This window comes from Nelumbo lutea, chromosome 2 (genome assembly GCF_056320005.1).
Source record: "Nelumbo lutea isolate HS-2025 chromosome 2, American lotus-T2T, whole genome shotgun sequence".
NCBI lineage: Eukaryota > Viridiplantae > Streptophyta > Magnoliopsida > Proteales > Nelumbonaceae > Nelumbo > Nelumbo lutea.
In genome coordinates, this window is record NC_142685.1 from 59084072 (window position 1) to 59104614 (window position 20543).

General features: G+C 40.2%; 1 protein-coding gene across 2 annotated transcripts in view; it reads right to left on the bottom strand.

Annotated features, from left to right (window-relative positions):
• Positions 1-20543, bottom strand: part of LOC148870990 (coiled-coil protein) — a 109959-nt gene that overhangs the window by 68711 nt on the left and 20705 nt on the right. Inside the window, exons 2-11 of one of the 2 annotated variants that reach the window (XM_088971157.1) lie at positions 19229-19396; positions 19030-19104; positions 17054-17132; positions 16583-16647; positions 16320-16409; positions 15619-15708; positions 15389-15475; positions 14853-14936; positions 3049-3168; positions 127-158 (exon numbers count right to left, since the gene is read on the bottom strand). In XM_088971157.1, coding sequence (XP_088827283.1) covers positions 127-158; positions 3049-3168; positions 14853-14936; positions 15389-15475; positions 15619-15708; positions 16320-16409; positions 16583-16647; positions 17054-17132; positions 19030-19104; positions 19229-19396 — 890 coding nt within the window. The remainder of the gene's footprint in view (positions 1-126; positions 159-3048; positions 3169-14852; positions 14937-15388; positions 15476-15618; positions 15709-16319; positions 16410-16582; positions 16648-17053; positions 17133-19029; positions 19105-19228; positions 19397-20543) is intronic. The other variant, XM_088971159.1, reaches the window with a different exon arrangement.

Below are 20543 nucleotides of genomic sequence, written 5' to 3' on the forward strand. Positions count from 1 at the left end.
AACAATAAAAAATAAATTGTGTACATATTGCAAACTAACAAGTTCAAAGAAACAATTTTCAAGAAAACGCAAGTATAAGTTAACAAAAGAAAAGCATAAATGGTAGCTGAAGTATAAGAAAGACACCTAATCTTCTGAATGCTACGCCATATCCGATCCTGCAAAAATTAATCAGATATGAAGAATCCTAGTAACTGTAGCACTAAAAGAAACCACAATATACAAGTGAAACATATTAACAAAGTCCAACAATAAAGACAATGATCCAAAGAGTCAAATTTGCAATTTTCTGGATTTTTTATGTACTTTTGTATCTTTAGATACTTTAGTTATTTTACATAAATATGGGATACAGCGTAATAGTTTTATTTGTCTAGTCATAGTTTAGTTGTGTTTAAATTTTCATATCTACAGTTAAGTAGTTTTGAAGTTATTCAGTTTTCTTACAATAATGGCAATTCTGTCACTTTCACTTTTCCTAGTTCTAGTATCCTCATCTAAGCCTTGTCCCGGGGGTTGGCTACATGAATCCTGTTTCACAACCCCTATAGTGTCTATATATATATATAGAGAGAGAGAGAGAGATATGTTTAGAGTTGAAAACAAGTTGAATGATATTTGAATGATTTCTCTACAATCTACATGTTATCTCATGCCCTAGACCAATTCTTGATGCCCGTTGAGTGATTACATGTTTTCTCTCTACTTTCAAGCAGCAATTACAGCCATAGCCCATAAACAGCTCACAAGTTCTTCATCAAAAGATTTCCACTGATATCTCCAAAGGACCAAAATTGATTCATGTATGTTTATTTATCAGTTTATACATAAACCTAGAAATTTTTTTCTCGGTTTGTTGTGATTTCCATTATATTGTGCAATCCAGTTGTGTCGTATTTGGATGCCCCCAATAGATGTTTATCACCTTTCATCATATCAAATTTCACCACAAAAGATTTCCACTGATATCTCCGAAGGACCAAAATTGATTCATGTATGTTTATTTATCAGTTTATACATAAACCTAGAAATTTTTTTCTCGGTTTGTTGTGATTTCCATTATATTGTGCTATCCAGTTGTGTCGTATTTGGATGCCCCCAATAGATGTTTATCACCTTTCATCATATCAAATTTCACCACAAAAGTCCACCTAGAATCTTAGATTCCATAATTTATGGATTTTCTTCACAAACCAGAATTTGTCTGTTTGTACAATGCATGTTTTTGGTAATAGACTAATTTTCATTAAAAGGAAAAAGAAATTACAGAGGGGAGTGACCAGAGGTCACTCTAGAAGAGGAGAGAAGAAGCAAAAATTACAAACCAAGAAAGAGAAGTCAAGTTCTGGTCAGCAAGCATGTAATGTTCTTTGTTTTGGTGATTTCGAAGTAGAGCTTTCTTCCATTTCTTCCTTCTTTTCCATCTCGTCACAACAAAGGCAACAAAGGAATTTGGAGAAGGAGAACCAAGGGGTTTTTTGCTCAAAAAATCAGACACAGGGAAGGGTGGTGGGTTCTGGAGAAGCGGTGAAGGGGTCAGTAAGAGAAGGGGAGGACAAGGAAGAAGTAATAGGTAGGGCTGGTGAGGAAGGGGTTGACGTCAATAGACCAATTGTGTCTTGCTGTGCTGAGGCTGCGAAAGAGGCCTTGGACAAGGACGACAATTCTGACTCGGCTTTAGAATGCGAGGATTTCCAAAAGGTGGAAATCGCAGTCAGTAGGATTGGAGTCCATTTAGGTTGGAGAAGACGTGTATACAAGAAGACATTGAACCTCTAGAAGGGGTGAAGAAAGCCAGAGAGACAAGTCTCATTTTGTCCATGTGTCAAAGAATTTCTCAAGGTTAAAAGATGTATTGATTGGGGCAGGACCCTCTAATAAATATAAGAGTAAATAAGAAGAAGAAACTAATAGTTTTTGAATCGAAGAAGAAGGGTGATGAAAGGAGGGGGGAGGAGCATCAAGCTGCAGTATAGGATGTTACGTCAACCCCAACAAAGGAAGGTCTAGAGGTTAGGCCAGGGTCAGGGGATAAGGAGAAGGAGGGATGTGATGAGGCATTTAAACCTGAAGACTAGACAATTTTTGAAGAGAGAGGTCCCTGTTTTCTTTTTGTTAGCTTTTGTGTCTTGGTAATCTCCCGTTGCGGTATTATTTATCAAAAAAAATCCCCCGTTTCATAATTTGGCTCAGGTGTAATCTTAACACCCATGTTCGGGTTGTATCTTTTTTTTCTATCTATAAAATTATATTTTTACTCTTCAAAAAAAAAAAAACCAGAACCCACATAAATGCCACAAAACAAAAGCACACACAACTGCAAAAGATCCCAAAACCAGCCTAAGGACAAGCTAAAAACTCAGGCCAAACAAAGATAAATACCATATCAAAACCCCACCAAACACATCTAAACTCGAAAATAACCAAAAAACACAACTAACTCACAAACTGCAGCCTTTGATACACAAAATTACTAATGTCTTCCTGCAGTTTTCTTGAACTTGAACAACTTCTTGTTTGGTCCAATCCCAAAGAGGCCCCTTTTTAGTCTGGCAAAATCCCTTGAAACCAATATTTTTCTATGCTTTTTTTGTTTTTCAAGTCTTCTATTTGCTGCAATAACCTTCCTGGAGTCAAACGGGCAAGAAGAATTCTCGTTGAGCCTTTCCACTCCAGAACTGTGTTCTTCTCAAAAAACTGAGCATCCTCCAAAGCTGTAGTTCTTTCATTATCAGTTTCTTCTGGTCTAATTATATTCAAGCCATTATAACTTTCTTCAGTCACCGGTAGATGTGTTTGAGGGCCTCCACTATTCTCCCTTACTGGCATCCTTTTGTACATGGCATAGTCCTATTAAACTTCATTATCCTCTTATCTATCCAAGACAAAAAATTACATATAAAATTTCACTGACAAAATCCAACCCAGAAATATTTTCCCTAATTTGAAACTCTGACAGTTTTGGGACAAATCACTGTCACAGTAAAAAACAAGAAAATAACATAATAACAGAAACCGTGAACCAAGAGTAAGCTAAAAAGAACAAACCTCATACAAAATATTCTTTAAAACAGAATGTGTTTCTGAGAGAACTTCTTGCATAAAAAAGCTCTGTATCTTTTCCGCAAGTCCAGATACATCCCCAATCAATGCATAAGAATCAACTACCTATAAAAAATCAAAACAGTTTTATCAATTTATTCCTAAATTTGCTCAAAAAGAAGCTGAGTAGAAAATAAAACAACAGAAACTTTATAAGTCTTTGTTTACAAGTAAGAAGCAAGCTGAAAATGGCATGTCAAAGCATTGGAAACATCATAAAGTTTTTAGAAATTTCTGTTGATGCTTCAAGAAGAATAAAAGAAGCATAATTAAGCATACTAAAGATATTATATCATTATAAACAACCAATAGAGACAATGCAAGGTAAATAGGGAAAGCACTAATAATATGTTTGTGTGATTTAATATTTTGTACTATTTTATAATATCATGTTCTATTTATTCAATATGAAAAGTACTAATAAATTATGAATATGCATCCTCTGCTATTCTAAAAGTCCGTTTATATTTTTAAGATAATAAAACAAGGGATGATCATGAACCAAGTTGGGATTATCACTTATGATAAGGGCTATAGCCTGGGCTGAGGCCTAGACCAGCCCAGATCCTAGGCCCGAAATATAAGCCTCCAACCAGGTCTGTACGGGCCCAGGTTGGGCCTGGCCAGACTTCACAGTTGAAAATTATACCTACAGTAATTCAGAAAATGCAAAAAAGAAGAAAAGGGAGAAAGAGAAAGAAGAAGAAAAGAAGTTCCAGCAATAGATTGTGGAAGAAGAAAAGAAGGGAAGAGAGAAAAGAAGAATTAGAACCACTCTTTCTAGCCCCCTTTCATCACTCTTATTAATAATTCTAAGTCTGAGTACAATTACTTGGATGCCCTTAATGGGGCGGCCAGCACTAAAGAGATAATTAAAGAAAATAAAAGATGGCCTATAAGGCCCATAACTAAGAAACATAACTTTTAAACACTACTTAAAAGAAATAAAGAACACTAGGGCCCATTCGGCCCATTCTCACTACATTCCCCCTCAAGCTGAGCATAGATTTCAATCATGCCCAGCTTGCTTACATAATATTGAAACTTTGCCTTTGGGACTCCCTTAGTTAGAAAATCGCTAGCTGCTCTTCCGATGCAATGAAAGGTAGGCACACCTCTCCTGAAGCCACTATCCCCTGTATAGCAATGTTAATAGCAGCTTGGTTATCACAATACAATATCAGTGGCTTGTCACATGAAACACCCATCTCATTAAGGAGAGATCCAAGTCATAACAACTCAAAAACACCATGGGCCATAGCTCTATACTCTGCCTCAGCTGAAGATCTAGCAACCACTGGGTACTTTTTGCTTCTCCAAGAAACAATATTTCTAGCTACCATAGCACAATATCCTGATGTGGATCTCCTGTCATCCACATTTCCTGCCCAATCAGCATTTGTATATGCTTCTAACTTCATGTGTCCATGTTTAGCAAAAAATATACCCTTCCCGAGGGTTCCCTTAAGGTAGCATAACACCCTTTCTGCAGCATCCATATGTGTGTCTCGAGGAGCATGCATGAACTGGCTTATGACACTCACTGCATATGAAATGTCTGGACAAGTCATACATAGAGAAAGAAGTTTCCCCAGTAATCTTTGAAACACTCCCCTGTCAGCTAAAAGTTCTCCATCATTAGCTGAGAGTTTAGGATTCACATCAATAGGGGTAGAGGCAAGTTTAGCACCAAGTTTTTCAATCTTAGTAAGAAGGTCTAGCACATACTTCCGCTGAGAAATAAAGATACCTTCCTTGGACCTAACAACCTCAATGCCTAGGAAAAAATGCAACTCCCCTAAATCTTTAATTTCAAATTCAGAACTGCGAAACTTCTTGAGAGCACTAACTTCTTTTGTATCACTGTCAGTAAGCACAATATCATCCACATAAACTATAAGGAATGTCACCAAAGTGCCTTTTCTCTTAACAAAAAGGGTATGATTTGATTGATTCTGAGTGTAGCCAAGCTAAACAAGAGAAGCCCTAAGCCTGTCAAACCAAGCACGTGGAGATTGTTTCAAGCCATAAAGTGATTTCTTCAATCTACACACCTTACCCAGCATTTCCTTGCCATATATACCAGGAAGAAGGGACATATATACCTCTTCAATGAGATCATCATTCAGGAATGCATTCTTAACATCAAATTGATATAGAGGCCAATCATAGCTCACGACTAAGGATGAAAAAACTTTCAACAAAGTCATCTTAGCAACTAAAGAAAAGGTCTCAATGTAATCTATCCCATATACCTAGGTATATCCCTTGGCAACAAACCAAGCCTTATACCTCTCAATTGACCCATCCGCACGATACTTGATAGTGAAAACCCACATGCACCCAACAGGTTCCTTCCCAGATGGCAAGTCAACAATATCCTAGGTATTGTTTCTATGAAGGGCTTCTATTTTAGTACTCATAGCATCCCTCCAATCTGGTGTGGCTAAGGCTTCTGAAACAAACTTTGGGATGGACTGAGAGGAAATGGAGGCTAGAAAGGCATAGTAGGATGGGGACAACAAGTTGCAAGAAAGGTGCTTGGAAATACAATGAGTTGTACATTTCCTATTACATTTTCTTAAAGCGATGGGTAGGTCAAGGTCTAGAAACAAGGGTGCTAGTAGAGGAGGTGATGGACATGTCCTCTCTTCAGTAATCGGGAGTGCCTAAGGCTCAATTGGAGGTGTGGGATCAACCTATGCTTGCCTTAGAATAGGATGAGTGGAAACAACCGAAGGACTAGCATGAGGAGGGGGAGGAGGTGCAAGAGTGAAGACCTCAAAAGAGAAGATCCCTCTACGGGAATGGGGGTAACTATGAAGGGCTCGACAAAAAATTCAACTGGAGTAGTCAAAAGAAGGGATGAAAAAAACAACTCGAGAGATCTCCCCCCCCCCAAAAGGATGGCTATAAAAAAGAACTAACTTTGCAAATGTGACATCCATGGAAACAAACTGGGTGCCACTAATGGGATCAAAATAGCAGTACCCTTTCTGTGTGGAGGCATAACCAAGTAAGAAACACTTTTGAGCTTGGGGTCAAATTTGTGTCTTTTGCAACTGGGAATGTGGACATAACAAGTGCAACCAAAAACCCTCAAAGCAACAGAGAAAATCTCAACATCAGGAAAGAGGACTCCAAAGGGAGATTTTAACCCCAAGACTCAAGAAGGCATGCGGTTTATAAGGTATGTAGTTGTTAAAACTGCATCACCCCAAAACTTCACAGGAACATGAGTAGCAAAAAGAATGCTCCTTGCAACTTCCACAATGTATCTGTTTTTCCTCTCTGCTACTCCATTTTGTTGTGGAGTGCGGGCATAAGAACTCTGATGAATAACCCCAAACTTTTCAAGATAGGAGGTAAGGTCCTCTCAAAATATTGCTTAGCATTGTCTGACCGGAATATTTTGATACAAGTATTAAACCGAGAGAGTATGTGTTCATGGAACTGTTGCACAAGTTTAGGCACTTCAGCCCGAGAGTGCATAAGGTAAATCCAAGTATATCGTGAAAAATCATCAATAAACAGGATGAAATATTTATACCCACCCATACATGGTAAATGGTAAGGCCCCCACACATCATAGTGAACAATATTAAAAGGAATAGTTGATCTTTTATTACATGAAGGATAAGTTCTCTTACAATGCTTTGAGAACCCATAAGACTCACAATGAAAGCATGATAGACTAATTCCTTTAAATAACTCTAGAAATAACTGACTCAATGAAAAAAATGACAAATGACCCAAACGACTATGACATAACATAATATGACTAGTGGACTCTGAAACAAATGCAGTTCTCTTAAATTGTACTTGGCTCTACTCAGGCATGTGTAACAGATAGATCCCATTCGTCTCATGGCCACTCCCAATCACCTTCTGAGATTCCATTCCTGAAAAACACAATATAAATGAAAAAATGTCACACTGCAATTCAGGGATTTAGTCAAATTACTAACTGAAATCAAATTGGTATTAAGTTTAGGTACATGAAGAACAGATGATAAGGTTAGGGCATTAGAGGTCTTACTATCTCCCTTTTCCATGATAGAGGCTAGGGAGCCATCAGCAAGGGATATCTTACCCCGGCCAAAAAGTTGGTAAGAGGTGAATAACTGTAAAACACTAGTCATATGGTTAGAAGCACCAGAATCAAATATCCAAGGGGTTTTATGAGTACATGAGACAGAAGCATGATGTGCAGTGGCACGAATACCTGAGTGAGCACATGTAGAGGAAGAAACAGCCTCTGAAGGAGCTATAGCACTGGACTCCAAGTGACTAATGATTCAGCCATACTTCTCATATTCAGCTTTAGTGGCTGCAAGTTGTTCTCCCATTGACTTCTCTCCACCCTGTCCTTGTTCACCTTGTGAAAAGGTGGCTACATTTGCATTTCCACCTTTTCTAGTTTCAACCCTTTTCCCACCATTTTCTTTCTTGAATGTTGTAGAAACAACATCTAGATGCAGCTTCCAACATGTGTTTTTAGTGTGTTTAGGCTTCTTGTAGTATTCACAGATAGCATCTTTCTTCCCAATGCTAACCTTTGGCTTCATCACCGCATTAGCATAGTGATCAACCTATGGCTCAACATACTGGACCTGTCTTCTACTCTCCTCACTACTCACCATAGCATATGCCTGAGACAAAGTCACCTCATCCTTTGCTAAAACATTATGCCTCACAATATCATACTCCGAGTTGAGTCCAATGAGGAACTCTCAGACCCAATTTCTCTCCGCCAACCTCCTATATATTTCTGCACCCTTTATGCAACCCCAAACAACAGTCTCCATCAAAACAATCTCTTACCAAAGAGATTTCAGCATAGAGAAGTAGACTACTAAGGGCTTCTCCCCCTGTCTAAGATTATTCACATCATGCTTCAATTTCTAAGCCCAAGCAACATTAAGCTTTTGGGAATATGTGTCTATGACACTATCCCACACTTCTTTTGCAGTTTCTATCCATAGGTAATGCTAACTAATGTGTGATTGCATAGAATTCACTAACCAACCCACTACTATATAGTTTTCTTGCATCCACCTTTCATAGGTAAGATCATCTTCCTACGGTTTCTTCTTGCTCCCAGTAATATAACTCCATTTTCCTCTACTACAGACATGTACCTTGATAGATTCAGACCACGCTAAATAATTGGTCACATCTAGCTTTACAATAGTCACAACCCCAAAAAGATTCTCCACTGACCCTCTGTTGAGGGCCCAGGAATAGGATCTCGTCACGGGTCGGTCCACGGGGAAATCCTCCTGTTTTCCCTTGTTCCTTCCTGCTCTTGATGAACCTATCTTGGCGCCTCTGGTGATTTGTTCAAGAGATCACCAACTCTCCTAACTCACTTCTTCAACTGAATATTCGATATCTCATTCAATAATGGGGTCTCCTTAAATAGGAGATTACAAGAGTACTAATCAAAGGGAGTCTCCTAGCTGAATAGGGAGACTTCCAATTCTATCTTACTAAGGATAAGATAAGCTAATCCTAATCTAATAAGCTACTAACAAGATAAGATAAGAGATAAGAACAATAAGATAAGAACAAGCAAAATGAGCTAATCAAATCTAGATAAGGTTGTTGTTGCCGAAATGGGTAGGATGAGCATCACTGAATCACTGCTGCTGCTGGCGGTGGGTCAGGTGCCTGTTGCTGCCGGTGGCGATGGTACGTCTTCCCGAGGAAGGCATCCATAACATTACTCCCCCTCTTGGACTACGAGCTTGTCCTCAAGCTCAAACTCTGGATATGTGGCTTGGAACTCTGCCAATGGGATCCATGTGGCTTCTGTTGATGGTAAATTACACCATTCCACCAAGACTTCAAGGATTCCACGATTGAAACGAGAGCGGGTGACAGCTTTAGGTTGGGGGACCAGCTTGCCATCTTTCAAGGGTGGCAGGGAGGGAACTTGGTCCGGGGGAACACCCGTAAATGGCTTCATCAAGGAGATGTGGAGGACATCATGAATCAGGCTGGTCTTAGGCAATTCCAACTGGTAGGCCACACTGCCAATCCATCGTAGAACCTTGTAGGGCCCATAGAACTTAGGGGCCAGCTTCGGAGCAGCCTTGTGGCGCAAGGAGCGTTGTCGGTAGGGCTGGAGTTTCAACCAAACAAAATGTCCTGGATTGAATGACAGTTCCCAATGGTGCTTGTCATAGTGGAGCTTCATGCGGAGCTGGGCCTGCTGTAAGCGAAGGCGGACGTCGGCTAGGAGGGCGTCGCGTTCTTGTAAGGAGTGATCAATTGCTTCCAAACGAGTAGAACCCGGCTCGTAGGACAGCAAGCAGGGAGGATCCCTGCCATAACCGACGCGAAAGGGAGTCATGCCGAGGGAAGAATGATAGGCTGTGTTGTAGCAGTACTCGACCCAAGGGAGCCAATCCACCCATTGTTGTGGTTGATCGCCTATGAAACAGCGGAGATACATCTCGATTATGCGGTTAACCACTTCCGTCTGACCGTCAGTTTGTGGCTGGTAAGCTGATGAGTAGGCCAGGGTGGTGCCTTGTAGCCGGAATAACTCTTTCCAGAAGGCACTAGTGAAAACCGGGTCTCTATCACTGACTATGGATTCTGGTAACCCATGTAAGCGAAAAACATGTGTAAAGAAGGCGAGGGCAACAGAAGTGGCACTATACGGGTGTGATAGAGGAATGAAGTGGGCGTATTTAGAGAAGCAATCGACTACCACGAAGAGAACTGATTTGCCACCTACCTTAGGTAGTCCCTCAATGAAGTCCATGGAGATGTCGGCCCGAATCTGTGTTGGGATGGAAAGGGGCTGAAGGAGGCCTGTCGGGTGTAGGTTTTTCCATTTGTGCTATTGGCACGTGGAGCAATTCTGGACAAAATCTCGAATAGAAGTCTTCATACCTCGCCAATGGAAACCAGTCCGAACGCAGTGTAGTGTTTTTTCAATGCCCTCGTGGGTGGAGTTATGGATGTTGGTGATGATGGTGGGGATCAACAGGCAATCTGGTGAAAGATGGACTCGTCCCTTATACAGTACCAACCCGTCTTGAAGTGACCAATTGGGGTCGGCGGTGCTGGACTGGATCTTCTGTAGCAAGAGTGACCATTCCGGGGATTGTGGTGTTGCCTTCTTAATGTCGTCAAACAGAGAGATCCGAGGTTGGGAAATGCTATACAGAACCATTGCGTCTTCATCTCGCCTAGACAAGGCATCAACTGCGCGATTTGAGGATCCCACTTTATATTCCACCCAGAAGTCAAACCCAAGCAGTTTGCTAACCCAATCGGGTGCCCTTGCTGCTATAGTACGGCCCCGATACCCACTCCGGAAGCATCGCAGTTGACTGTAAATTCGATGGCGAAATTAGGTAATTGCAAGACAGGGGTGGAAGACGGGGCATTTCTCAGTCAGGAAAGCTTTCATCTGCTGCGTCATCCCACCGGAAGGAATTTTTCTTCAACAGGTTGGTTAACGGGGCTGCCAACACTCCATAGTTTTGTACAAATCCCGTTAAACCGAGGAACCCACGTAAGGCCTTGGCTGATTGAGGTTTGGGCCATTCTTTTATAGCCTGAATCTTGGAACTATCAACTGTCACACCCTACCCATGGATGACGTGGCCGAGATAAAGAACTTGTCGCTCCCCGAAGGAGCACTTGGACCATTTCAGGAATAATTTGTGTTGGCGTAGGAGCTCGAAAACGGTCCTCAAATGGTGGACATGCTCTACCCATGAATTGTTGTAAACGAGGATATAATCAAAGAAACTAAAACAAATTTGCGCAGATGGGGCTGGAATACCTCGTTCATTAGTGACTGAAATGTAGATGGGGCGTTGGAGAGTCCGAATGGCATGACTAAAAGTTCAAAGTGGCCATGGTGGGTGCGAAAAGCAGTCTTCTTCACGTCACCGGGAGCCATGCGAACTTGGAAGTATCCGGACCTGAGGTCCAACTTAGAGAAATATTGGGCACCATGCAACTCGTCCAGCAGTTCGTCCACAACGGGAATAGGGAACTTATCTTTGATCGTCCGGTCATTGAGTTCTCTATAGTCAACACAGAACCTCCACGTTCCATCCTGCTTCGCCACCAACAGAACCGGTGAAGAGAAGGGGGAGTGTCTTTTACGTATGATTCCTTGGTTCAGCATCTCTGTACATTGTTTCTTTATCTCGTCCTTCTGTAAGTAAGGGTAGCAATGAGGCCGGACAACGACTGGTGCTCAACCCTCCACCAAAGGAATACGATGGTCACAAGCTCGGGGAGCAGGGAGGCCCTTGGGTTCCTAGAACAGATCTGAAAACTTGGCGAGAAGTTTTTCCATGGCTGCCGGTTCTATCTAAAGTGCATGGACCTGTGGTGTCCTTTCTTTAACCCTGCAACCGTGACATGAAACTTGCTTCCCATTTAGGTGGAAGGTCATGGTGAGTGCGCTAAAGTCCCACGAAATCAAGCCTAGGGTAATTAACCACTTGACCCCTAGAACAATATCTAACCCATCCAATGAAAGTACAAATAAATCAGCAAGAAACAATTCAGAATTGACCTGTACCGGCATGTCCTTACAAATTCCTGGACTGTGAACTCTCAGCATTTGCGACGGCTACCTGTAAACGCAGTTGAAGCTCCATTGGCAGTTTTAACTGAAGGGCGGCATGTTCACTTATGAAGTTGTGTACTCCCTGAATCGACGAGAATGCGCATCGGTTGACCTGCTATTTGTGCCTGTAATTGCATGGTCTGGGAAGTTTTAATGTCGGTGATCGCATGGAGAGAGATCTTTGGCTCGAATATGGCTGGTTCTTCTTCCTCCTCTTGTTCATCGATGAGAAGGCAAAAAAGTCTCTTGCATCTAAGTCCTGCTGAGTAGAGGTCATCACAGTTGAAACATTGGCCTTTTGCTCGTCGTTCTGCCATTTCTGCCCTTGTCAAACGCTTAATGGGTGGAGCGGCCATGTTGCTACCCGTACTTTGTCATTGATCTAGAGGCGGTGTTGGTGGGAGATTTCAGTTCTCGACTGGTAGCAGAAGAGGGGTTGTTGTGCTGATCTTGGGGGTACCCATGAGTTTGGTGGCCGACCCACATTAAAAATTCCGCGGCTGAGTTGCAGTTTGCGCTCGAACGTGTGGGCTAAGTTCATGGTTGTGACCAAATTTGGGGGATTCTGCATCTCGACATCCACCCACAGGGGTTTTGATAGCCCTGCCGTGAACATATGCACTTGCTGGTCGGGTAGCACGGAGGATGCCCTCGCGAGGAGAGTTTGGAACTGTCGCTGATACTCAGCCATTGTGTCGGTCTGTTTAAGGTTAATCAGCTCACCCGGTGGGTTGCTGGTCAGTGGGGGTCCGAACCTAAGAAGGCAATAGAACTTAAACTGAGGCCAACTGAGCCCGGGTTCTTCTTGCTCTAACCGATAAAACCCAAGTTGTGCTTCCTCAGTTAAGTGAAAGGCGACTAGACTTACCTTATCCCGGTCATCTGTCCGTTGGTTCCGAAAAAATTGCTCGCAACGATACAGCCAGCCTAAGGGGTCTCCGTTGCTGTTGTACGACGGGAATTCCAGCCTGTTGTACTTGGGGACGACTGCGGTTCTTTGGCTAACGGACTGCTGCTCGCCGGACTGAGCCCGGACTGCTGTTGTACGACGGGAATTCCAGCCTGTTGTACGACGGGAATTCCAGCCTGTCACCCATAGGATTTAAGCAGGATGGGTAAACTGGAGTGATGCCTTTGGAGTTGATGTGATAGTCGAGTACCACTTAGATAAAAAGGAAAATTCTATAAAACAGTTGTAAGGACAGCTATGTTGGGCAGTCAAGAAACAACATGTCCAGAAAATGAGTGTGGCAGAAATGTATATGCTGAGATGGCTGACTGGAAAAACTAGAAATGATAGGATCAGAAATGAAATAATTTGTAGGAACTTAGGTGTAGCTCCAATAGGTGAAAAAAAATGAGAAAAAGTAGACTAAGATGGTTTAGTCATGTCTATAGAAGACCTTTGGTGAAGCAGGCACAATCCTTGGGTTCCTCGTTGAATAGCCTATCCAAATGGGTGTCTAGGAGTGCTAATGGCCTAGCTGACTCCTTAGCTAAGGCTGGAGTAGAGAAAAATCACCTTAAATAGGGCTGTCCAAGACCCAGAAGGGGGGGAAATTCTTAGAGCTCTGTTTTGGAGTTGATTTTGCTCTCGGAATCCTGTTGTACTTTGTTTAAGCCTGCAGCTTTTTAAGCAATGGTTTCCTAGGGCAGCCCAGTACACAAGGATCCTGTCGATGCGGGATCTGGGGAGGGACAAATGTAAGCAGTGCTTTCCCCTTTACTGAAATTTATCTGGTGTCTATCAAAAAAAAATGTGCATAGAAAACCATCAACAGCACCCGTAAGAAAAAGTGAATTATTACAAGTTGAAGGGGCTAGAATGGCAAAGGGTAGATCGAAAAGGACATGGGTAGTAGGAAAAATGATTTAAGCAAAAATGGTTCAACAATTGACATGGCGTTAAACAGAACAGAGGGGCAGAACAGGATTCGCGTAGCTGACCCCATATAGTTGGGATAAGGCTTGGATGATGATGATGATGATAAAATTAAACATATATGTGTGTTGTGTGTGTATTATATAAGAAAATTGCAGGCCTCGGCTGGGGCGGGCTGAAAATGCTCACCCTAAATATAACTTGATGAAACACAGAACAGTGCAGTTATTGTATGTACAAGATGACAGGAAGAAAGGAATAGTCTGTGAGTTGGACATAGAAAAGGATTACAATTTGGTAGTTTGGCATTTTCTTGACAAACTCATCAAAGTCATTTTGGATCAATATGGGCAGGAGAGTCTATATAACTTGGTGTAGGCTTTAAGTGACATTTTTCCTGAAGAACTCATCAAAGTCATTCAGGAAGGGGTTTTAATTTCTCTTCTCTCCCAGTGATTGTTCATCACCTGTCTTTATACCTTCTTTTTTTTCTTAATAAATTTTTTGCATTATTATAAAAAAATGTCAGTTCCAGATCAAAATGGATAGACTGCATCTTCTGTCAGTGTTAGTCAATGGATCTGCAAAAGATTTCTTCACTGCATTGCAAGGGCTCCACCAGGGGGACCTCCACTCCCCAATGTTCATATTAGTTGCGAATGTGTTTTAGCCATTTAATTAACAAAACAGCATTAAAATGGAATTGCACCAGGTACTGGTGATGCATTTGCAATCATTGAAAATATTATCACATTTTGTAAGGATGAAGATATACATGGAATCAGAACCACCACCACCCCCCCCCCTTTTTTTTTGCTGCTTCATGGGCCTACATGATGGGGAGAAGCCCATCCCCCATACCCATAACCCTCCCAACCCTGGTGGCGATGGGATTTGATCCCAAGTCTCTGCTGCAACTAGCCAGAGGACTTGCCAACTGAGCAACCACTAGTTGGTTGGAATCGAAAATCTGATAGCATTGATTAATGCTTTGATAAGTAATACAGTTACTTTTACTGAACCAATGAAAGAATGAAGTATGCACAACATTACAAGCATCCCAATGATAGGCAGGTTTTCCACCAGACCCTATAGTCCATGACCTTTACAATTGAGTGTTTACAACATACAAGAAGTAAAATGTAACCTCAAGGTTAAAAGAAGATGCACATGAAACAGTAACGACATAACAATAGTAGACTACGTAAAAAACAAAAGAAAACAAAGATCCAATACACTGCTGGAGATGGATATACTAACAGTTATATAGCTCTCTTCTTTGAACTCTTGGCAAACTCCTAGCAATAGTGAATCTAACTTTTGAAGTGTCTTTGCCAGCCAAGCCTGAGAGGATAATAAGAATATGGAGGTAAATGAATTATCTAACATTGTTTACATAGGCAAACATTTAAAGAAATATATATATACACATATATATCAAAAAGAACAGCCATCCTTGCACAAACAGCATAGCTTTGTTAAGAAAAGCATGTACCCAGATTGAGAAATATGGGTGCTATAAACATGATAAACAAGAAGGCCATTGGCCATTCTTTACTTCTATTGGTAAATGATTTTACCATGATAAACAAGAAGGATGCTATAAACATCTAATACAAAGCTAGGACCCACATGGCAAATAGGCAAACTGAGAAAGTAAATGATTTGTTGTTCTAGTACATGGTGCATCAGTTAAATAGTTCTACAGAAGGTAGACATTTCCAAAAATTTTTTTTCTTTTTCTTTTTTTTGAAGACTGGATTTCTTAATAGTAACTAATTGTAGGAAATTTTCACCTCTACACCACGGCTCATCTCTTGTATGGCTGAAAGCTCTGAAAAACTATCCAAGAGCTGCAAATACTCTGACAGAACTTGAAATGCCTACAAAGCATATTTCGGAAAAGGATGGATCAGCCAATATATGCAAAAGACCCATATGCAACAGTTGCCAGAAATAAAAAACAGAAAGAGAACCAGCAATTATGTATTACCAAAAATAAAACAAATGAACATAAAGAACATACTTTACAGTAGTTTCCTTCCTCAACATGGGTTTCAAGTGCCACTTGCATGTCCATTGCATGACGAAGTTCTGTTAGAATTGGAACCAAATCCTGCAAGTTTGCAACATCCCATCAATCCCAGTCTCGCAAAGATCAAGTTACCTAAGAATATCCTGTAACCAAGAGAGTCGGAAGTCTAACTAAGAGAGGAAAATTGGCATGGAACATTGCTCCTTCAGCATTTTCTAGGTGCATTTTGGCAGGAGAGGAATGCAAGGATATCAAGAATAAAAGTAGCTCTAAATTTTGGGGAAAATATTTTCTTGGCTTGCTAAGAAAAATTGTTTGAATAGAAATTACAATTCCTTTTTTAGTATATGATAATCTTTTTGCAAAGCAGGGTTGGGAGTACAGGACTGCATGGTCAGTGATTGTAAAATCCCAGTGTACAGCAACTTGTTGTACATGATTTTTTGTCTATTATTAATGATATTATGCTTTACTAAAAAAAACTGAGATCATGAAACATTAACTGATGAAAAATAAACCAACAGTTAGAAGATTAGTTGGAAAAAGTAAGAAGCCAGATATATATACACACACACGAAGCCAGATATATCCACATTAACTTTTAAAAAGCCTAAACATATGATGGCAGACAAAATTGAAGGTAAGTATACATGATACATGATATTCCTAAGGTTCTCAGAGAAGGTAAATACCAGAAGTGCTTGTTTCTTTCTGGATTTTGAAGTAACAATAAGATCCCTTGATACCTCATGCATCGAAGAGATCAGGTGCCTTCTCCCATTCTGCACATAGTCACATGAACAACTACAGTTAAATGTAATATCTCTAGTGCGTAAGAGCCAGCAAGGAGAAAGAGTAGCATTCTTGATCATTATCATTTGCTCCAAGTTATCCTTCCATTAAAAGGTTACTGATACATTGAAAATCCCCTCCCCCAAAAAACAGAAATGCTTACCATGCAAATAACATTTGCAACCTTCAAATCTTGTTCCAATTCCCTCACCAGATGCATCCCCTTCACTGACCAAAAATAAGTATCAAACACCCACTTAAAGTTGAAACTGTTATAATCTTGAACTAAGATTGCTGACTCCCAGTATAACCAGTTACTGATAAAAAAAAAAGAACTAATACAATTTGAAGCGCGTCTCATTTCACGGACGAAAATGAATAAGCATCCCACCAACTCATACAAGACCTTTTTCAAGTTGGCAAGCGAACTTGAAGCAACTTCTCAATGGATGCAAAGATCACAAATGTTATGGCTGATGCTTTGGCTAGGTAAGGGATTCATAGGGAACTTGGGCTCAGATGCAAATAGCAAAAAAAGTTTCATTACCAATCAAAGAAATAAATAAGATATATGTAAATCATAAATCTATAAACAAATTAAAAATTGATCCAAGGAACCTGATACGAAACTTACCCATTTCTTCATGGTGCTCCATAACATGGCGTGATAATCTCTCTGCTATCCTATCCAGTTGTGCTAATCTTAGAGTGGCCTATAAAAGAACATGATACAAAAAGATGTTGGATCATGAACCAAAAATGATGTTGGCACACGAGATAATGGGCAATAGAACACTAAATTATTACTCTATAAATTACATAAGATGAGGGATGATACAAATAGAAAAAAGCAAATCATTGTTTAAATTTCAGCAGGCAAGAAAAAATGCCAACCCTTTTAAATCGTCTGATCTTCAGGTGGCCTGAGCTAAAGAGGAGTAATATTATGGTAACTGGTTCCTTTTGTAGTATGTTGAAGGATTTGGCAAGAAAAAAATAGAAGGATATTTCAGGAGGAAGCAAAAGATAAGTTGAGTTTAATTGGACATATGGAAAGGCAGTTAGCTTTTTGGTTCAAGGCATACAAGGAGTTCTCAAGCATTTCTTTCTCTCACTTGCATAATTATTGGCACCAGATTATTGTGGATAAAGATTTTGTAATTGCTGCTCCATAGTTGTAAGGATCTTAAAGCGGCCCATCATGCCCCGCCTGAGCTGTGGAGCAAAGGGGCATCTGGCTAGAGGTCTAATGGCGTTTCTGCACCATTCTAGCCAAGGCCGAATGCTTCAAGAGCTTTCTGAAGATCTACAGGATCCTGGAGCACTCTAGAGTCATGTAGAATGGTCCATTGTCCAGATGTGTCTAGACCATCCTAGGAATATTCTTTTTTATCTGCAAAATGATTTCATTCATTCAATCAGAATAAAGCATATTACATAGTGACATTAATACAAATTAGACATTCTTTTACAAGCCAAAAATCTCATTTAAAAGTCAGCCCAAAACAGTTGTTCCTTATGCACCCCCTTTTTTAGCCAAGTAGTGGGTGATCCCATTTACTTTCCTCTTTACCCATGTAATGGTTGTCCCCAACTCCCTTGCTATGCTCTTTATTTCTCTTATAGTGTGTCTGTGCATCCGTATCCCAGGGCTATTATCACTCATCCAGGATATCACGAATTTGGAATCCCCCTAAACCTCCATCTGTTAAATGGTTAACAAAGGAAATGACAACTACTTTTCAATGGATTCCAAGGGCTGCAAATGGGTTGGCTGATTCCTCAGCCAAACAAGAGGTAAATAGGGAGCAACTGTATTGGGCTCAATTGTAATTTTTGTTATAAAGGGGTAATTATACCCCTTTATTGGACCTTCATTGGACATACCTGTTTATATTAATGAATCGAAATCATGTTAATTATCAAAAAATAAACCACATTGTTTTGTCATCCTCATTCCTTGTAGTACCATGCTTCTGCTCTTAGTGAATCCCCTACTCCAAATGGGCCTGAATATATGACTGTCACTCTACCACCTGCATCCCTAAGATTCCACCATCCCATATGGTTGGGATAAGGCTTAGACGATGGTATGAGGATGATGATTCTCTTCTGAGTTGATTTTTGCTTAGAACCAGGATGGGCTTGGGAGTTTCTTTTTGTATAGTATGGGCAAAGTTTTTCTCTTCATAAAACTCGTGAATATATACTTTGAATACAATACTTTTCCTTGCTCTCAAAAAATAAAACAAATGAATAATCTGGTATTACAGTAGTTTCAATGACAACCTTGATAGGATTATCTTGACTTTACTGTTTCCTTGGGATAGTGACTTGATTAGAGAAAAACATACTTGATAAGTACTTCTTTTAGACTCAAAAAAATTCACTTCTGTTCAAAAAATATTATAATGCTTTGAAATTAAAAATATTATATTTAATGCACTTTTCTTTCTACCATCAAAAAGGAAATTATATTGATGCATCCCAAACTTATTATCCTGAAATAAATAACGAAATACAAGAAAAAGATGTGCCAAAAGAAAGTGTCATAAAAGAACCATGCAGCATCAAACTGAGATCATATCTGGAAAAGCATAAATTTGATACCTTTTCCTCAAAATAGGTAAGATCATTCTCTTCAGATGGTATATTCTCCAGAACATGTCTAACTGGATCAAAATCCTGCTTACATGGAATTATAGCAGCATTTAACCACAAAAAAGAAACTGAAAAATCAAAAGTAATACAAATCAAATATGGGGTGGATTGGATTCCACACAAAAACAGAAAACATAATAAGTAAAACCTCTTTATAGAAGTCCTCCTCTAGTTCTTCAATTATTTGACTAGGTGATCTGCTTCCATATATTGAAACCAATTCTTCAGAACTTGATGGTAGGTTATGTCTTTGATGAGGAGGAAGTCCAGCAAGAGCTCGAGCAACAGCAGCTGCAGCTGCTGCCCGAGCAGGAACCTGCAGACAGAAGATCAATAACATATTTAGCAGGTCTTACACTTCCTCATTTATCTAAACTCTTTTTCTTAATGATTGAAAAGTTACTTCATTACCAATATGTAAGCAAAGTTACAGCACCCCAAAGAGAGGCACGAGGTGTGACCTCTCTTGAAAGTAAAAGAAAGTTAAGAAACCTCTGTACACTATAATCAAATCATTACAAGGTTGCCCAAAAAGAGCTGTGAATGTGATGATCTGCAAGTGAGGTGATCAGGTCCAATATTTTGAGTAGAGATACCATCATTGCCTAGATGTGATTTATGAGAGCTTTTAAGGGAGGAAACAAGACGTGACTCAGTCAGCTATCAGCAGGAAGCAGGATATGGGGGCAAAAGCATTTTTCTTGGCAAATAGTTCCAATCCTAAAAAGGATTTATCAAAGAGGTAGCACAAGGCCTTTCAGACTAGTGTGGATAATATTACTGGTGGTGCTACAATTCCCTCTTCTTCAAATGGGCCCACAACCAAGGGTGAGCCTTCTGGTATTCTTACTGAGGAGAAAGTGCGACAGTTAGTATCTACTGTTATTTCCACTGCATTTTCAATCATTGGTCTGTCTGATGAGTCTTCCTTTTTTTTCTATGGACAGATTTAAAGTGCCATGGTCAGATGGGTTCACAATAGCTTTTTACCAAGATTGTTGAGACATCCTAAAAGGTGATTTGCAGTAAATTTTTAATGAATTTTTGGGAGAGGTGTTATAAACCCAAGCCTGAATTCAACTTTCATTGCCTCGGTGCCCATGAAAGTTGTTGCAGCCCATCCTCAAGATTTCAGGCCAATTAGCTTGGTGAGTAGTTTGTACAAAGTAACAACCAAGATTGTATCCTTTTTTTTTATAAATGAGAGTATTTTTATTAATTCAGATAACGAAAGTACAGTCAGCCTAGGAGGACACGAGGTGTTACCTCCCCCGAGGACTGAACCATATACACTAAACATACACAAGCCTGAAACACAACTACAAAGTAGGCCAAAACAGATCTCCCCTTGACACCCCTTGCTTGGCCAGAGAATCAGGCATTGCATTTACTGATCTGCTGACCCACCAAAACCTGGCAGTCATATTTCTTGTCATCCATTTAACTTCCTTTAACAGATCCAT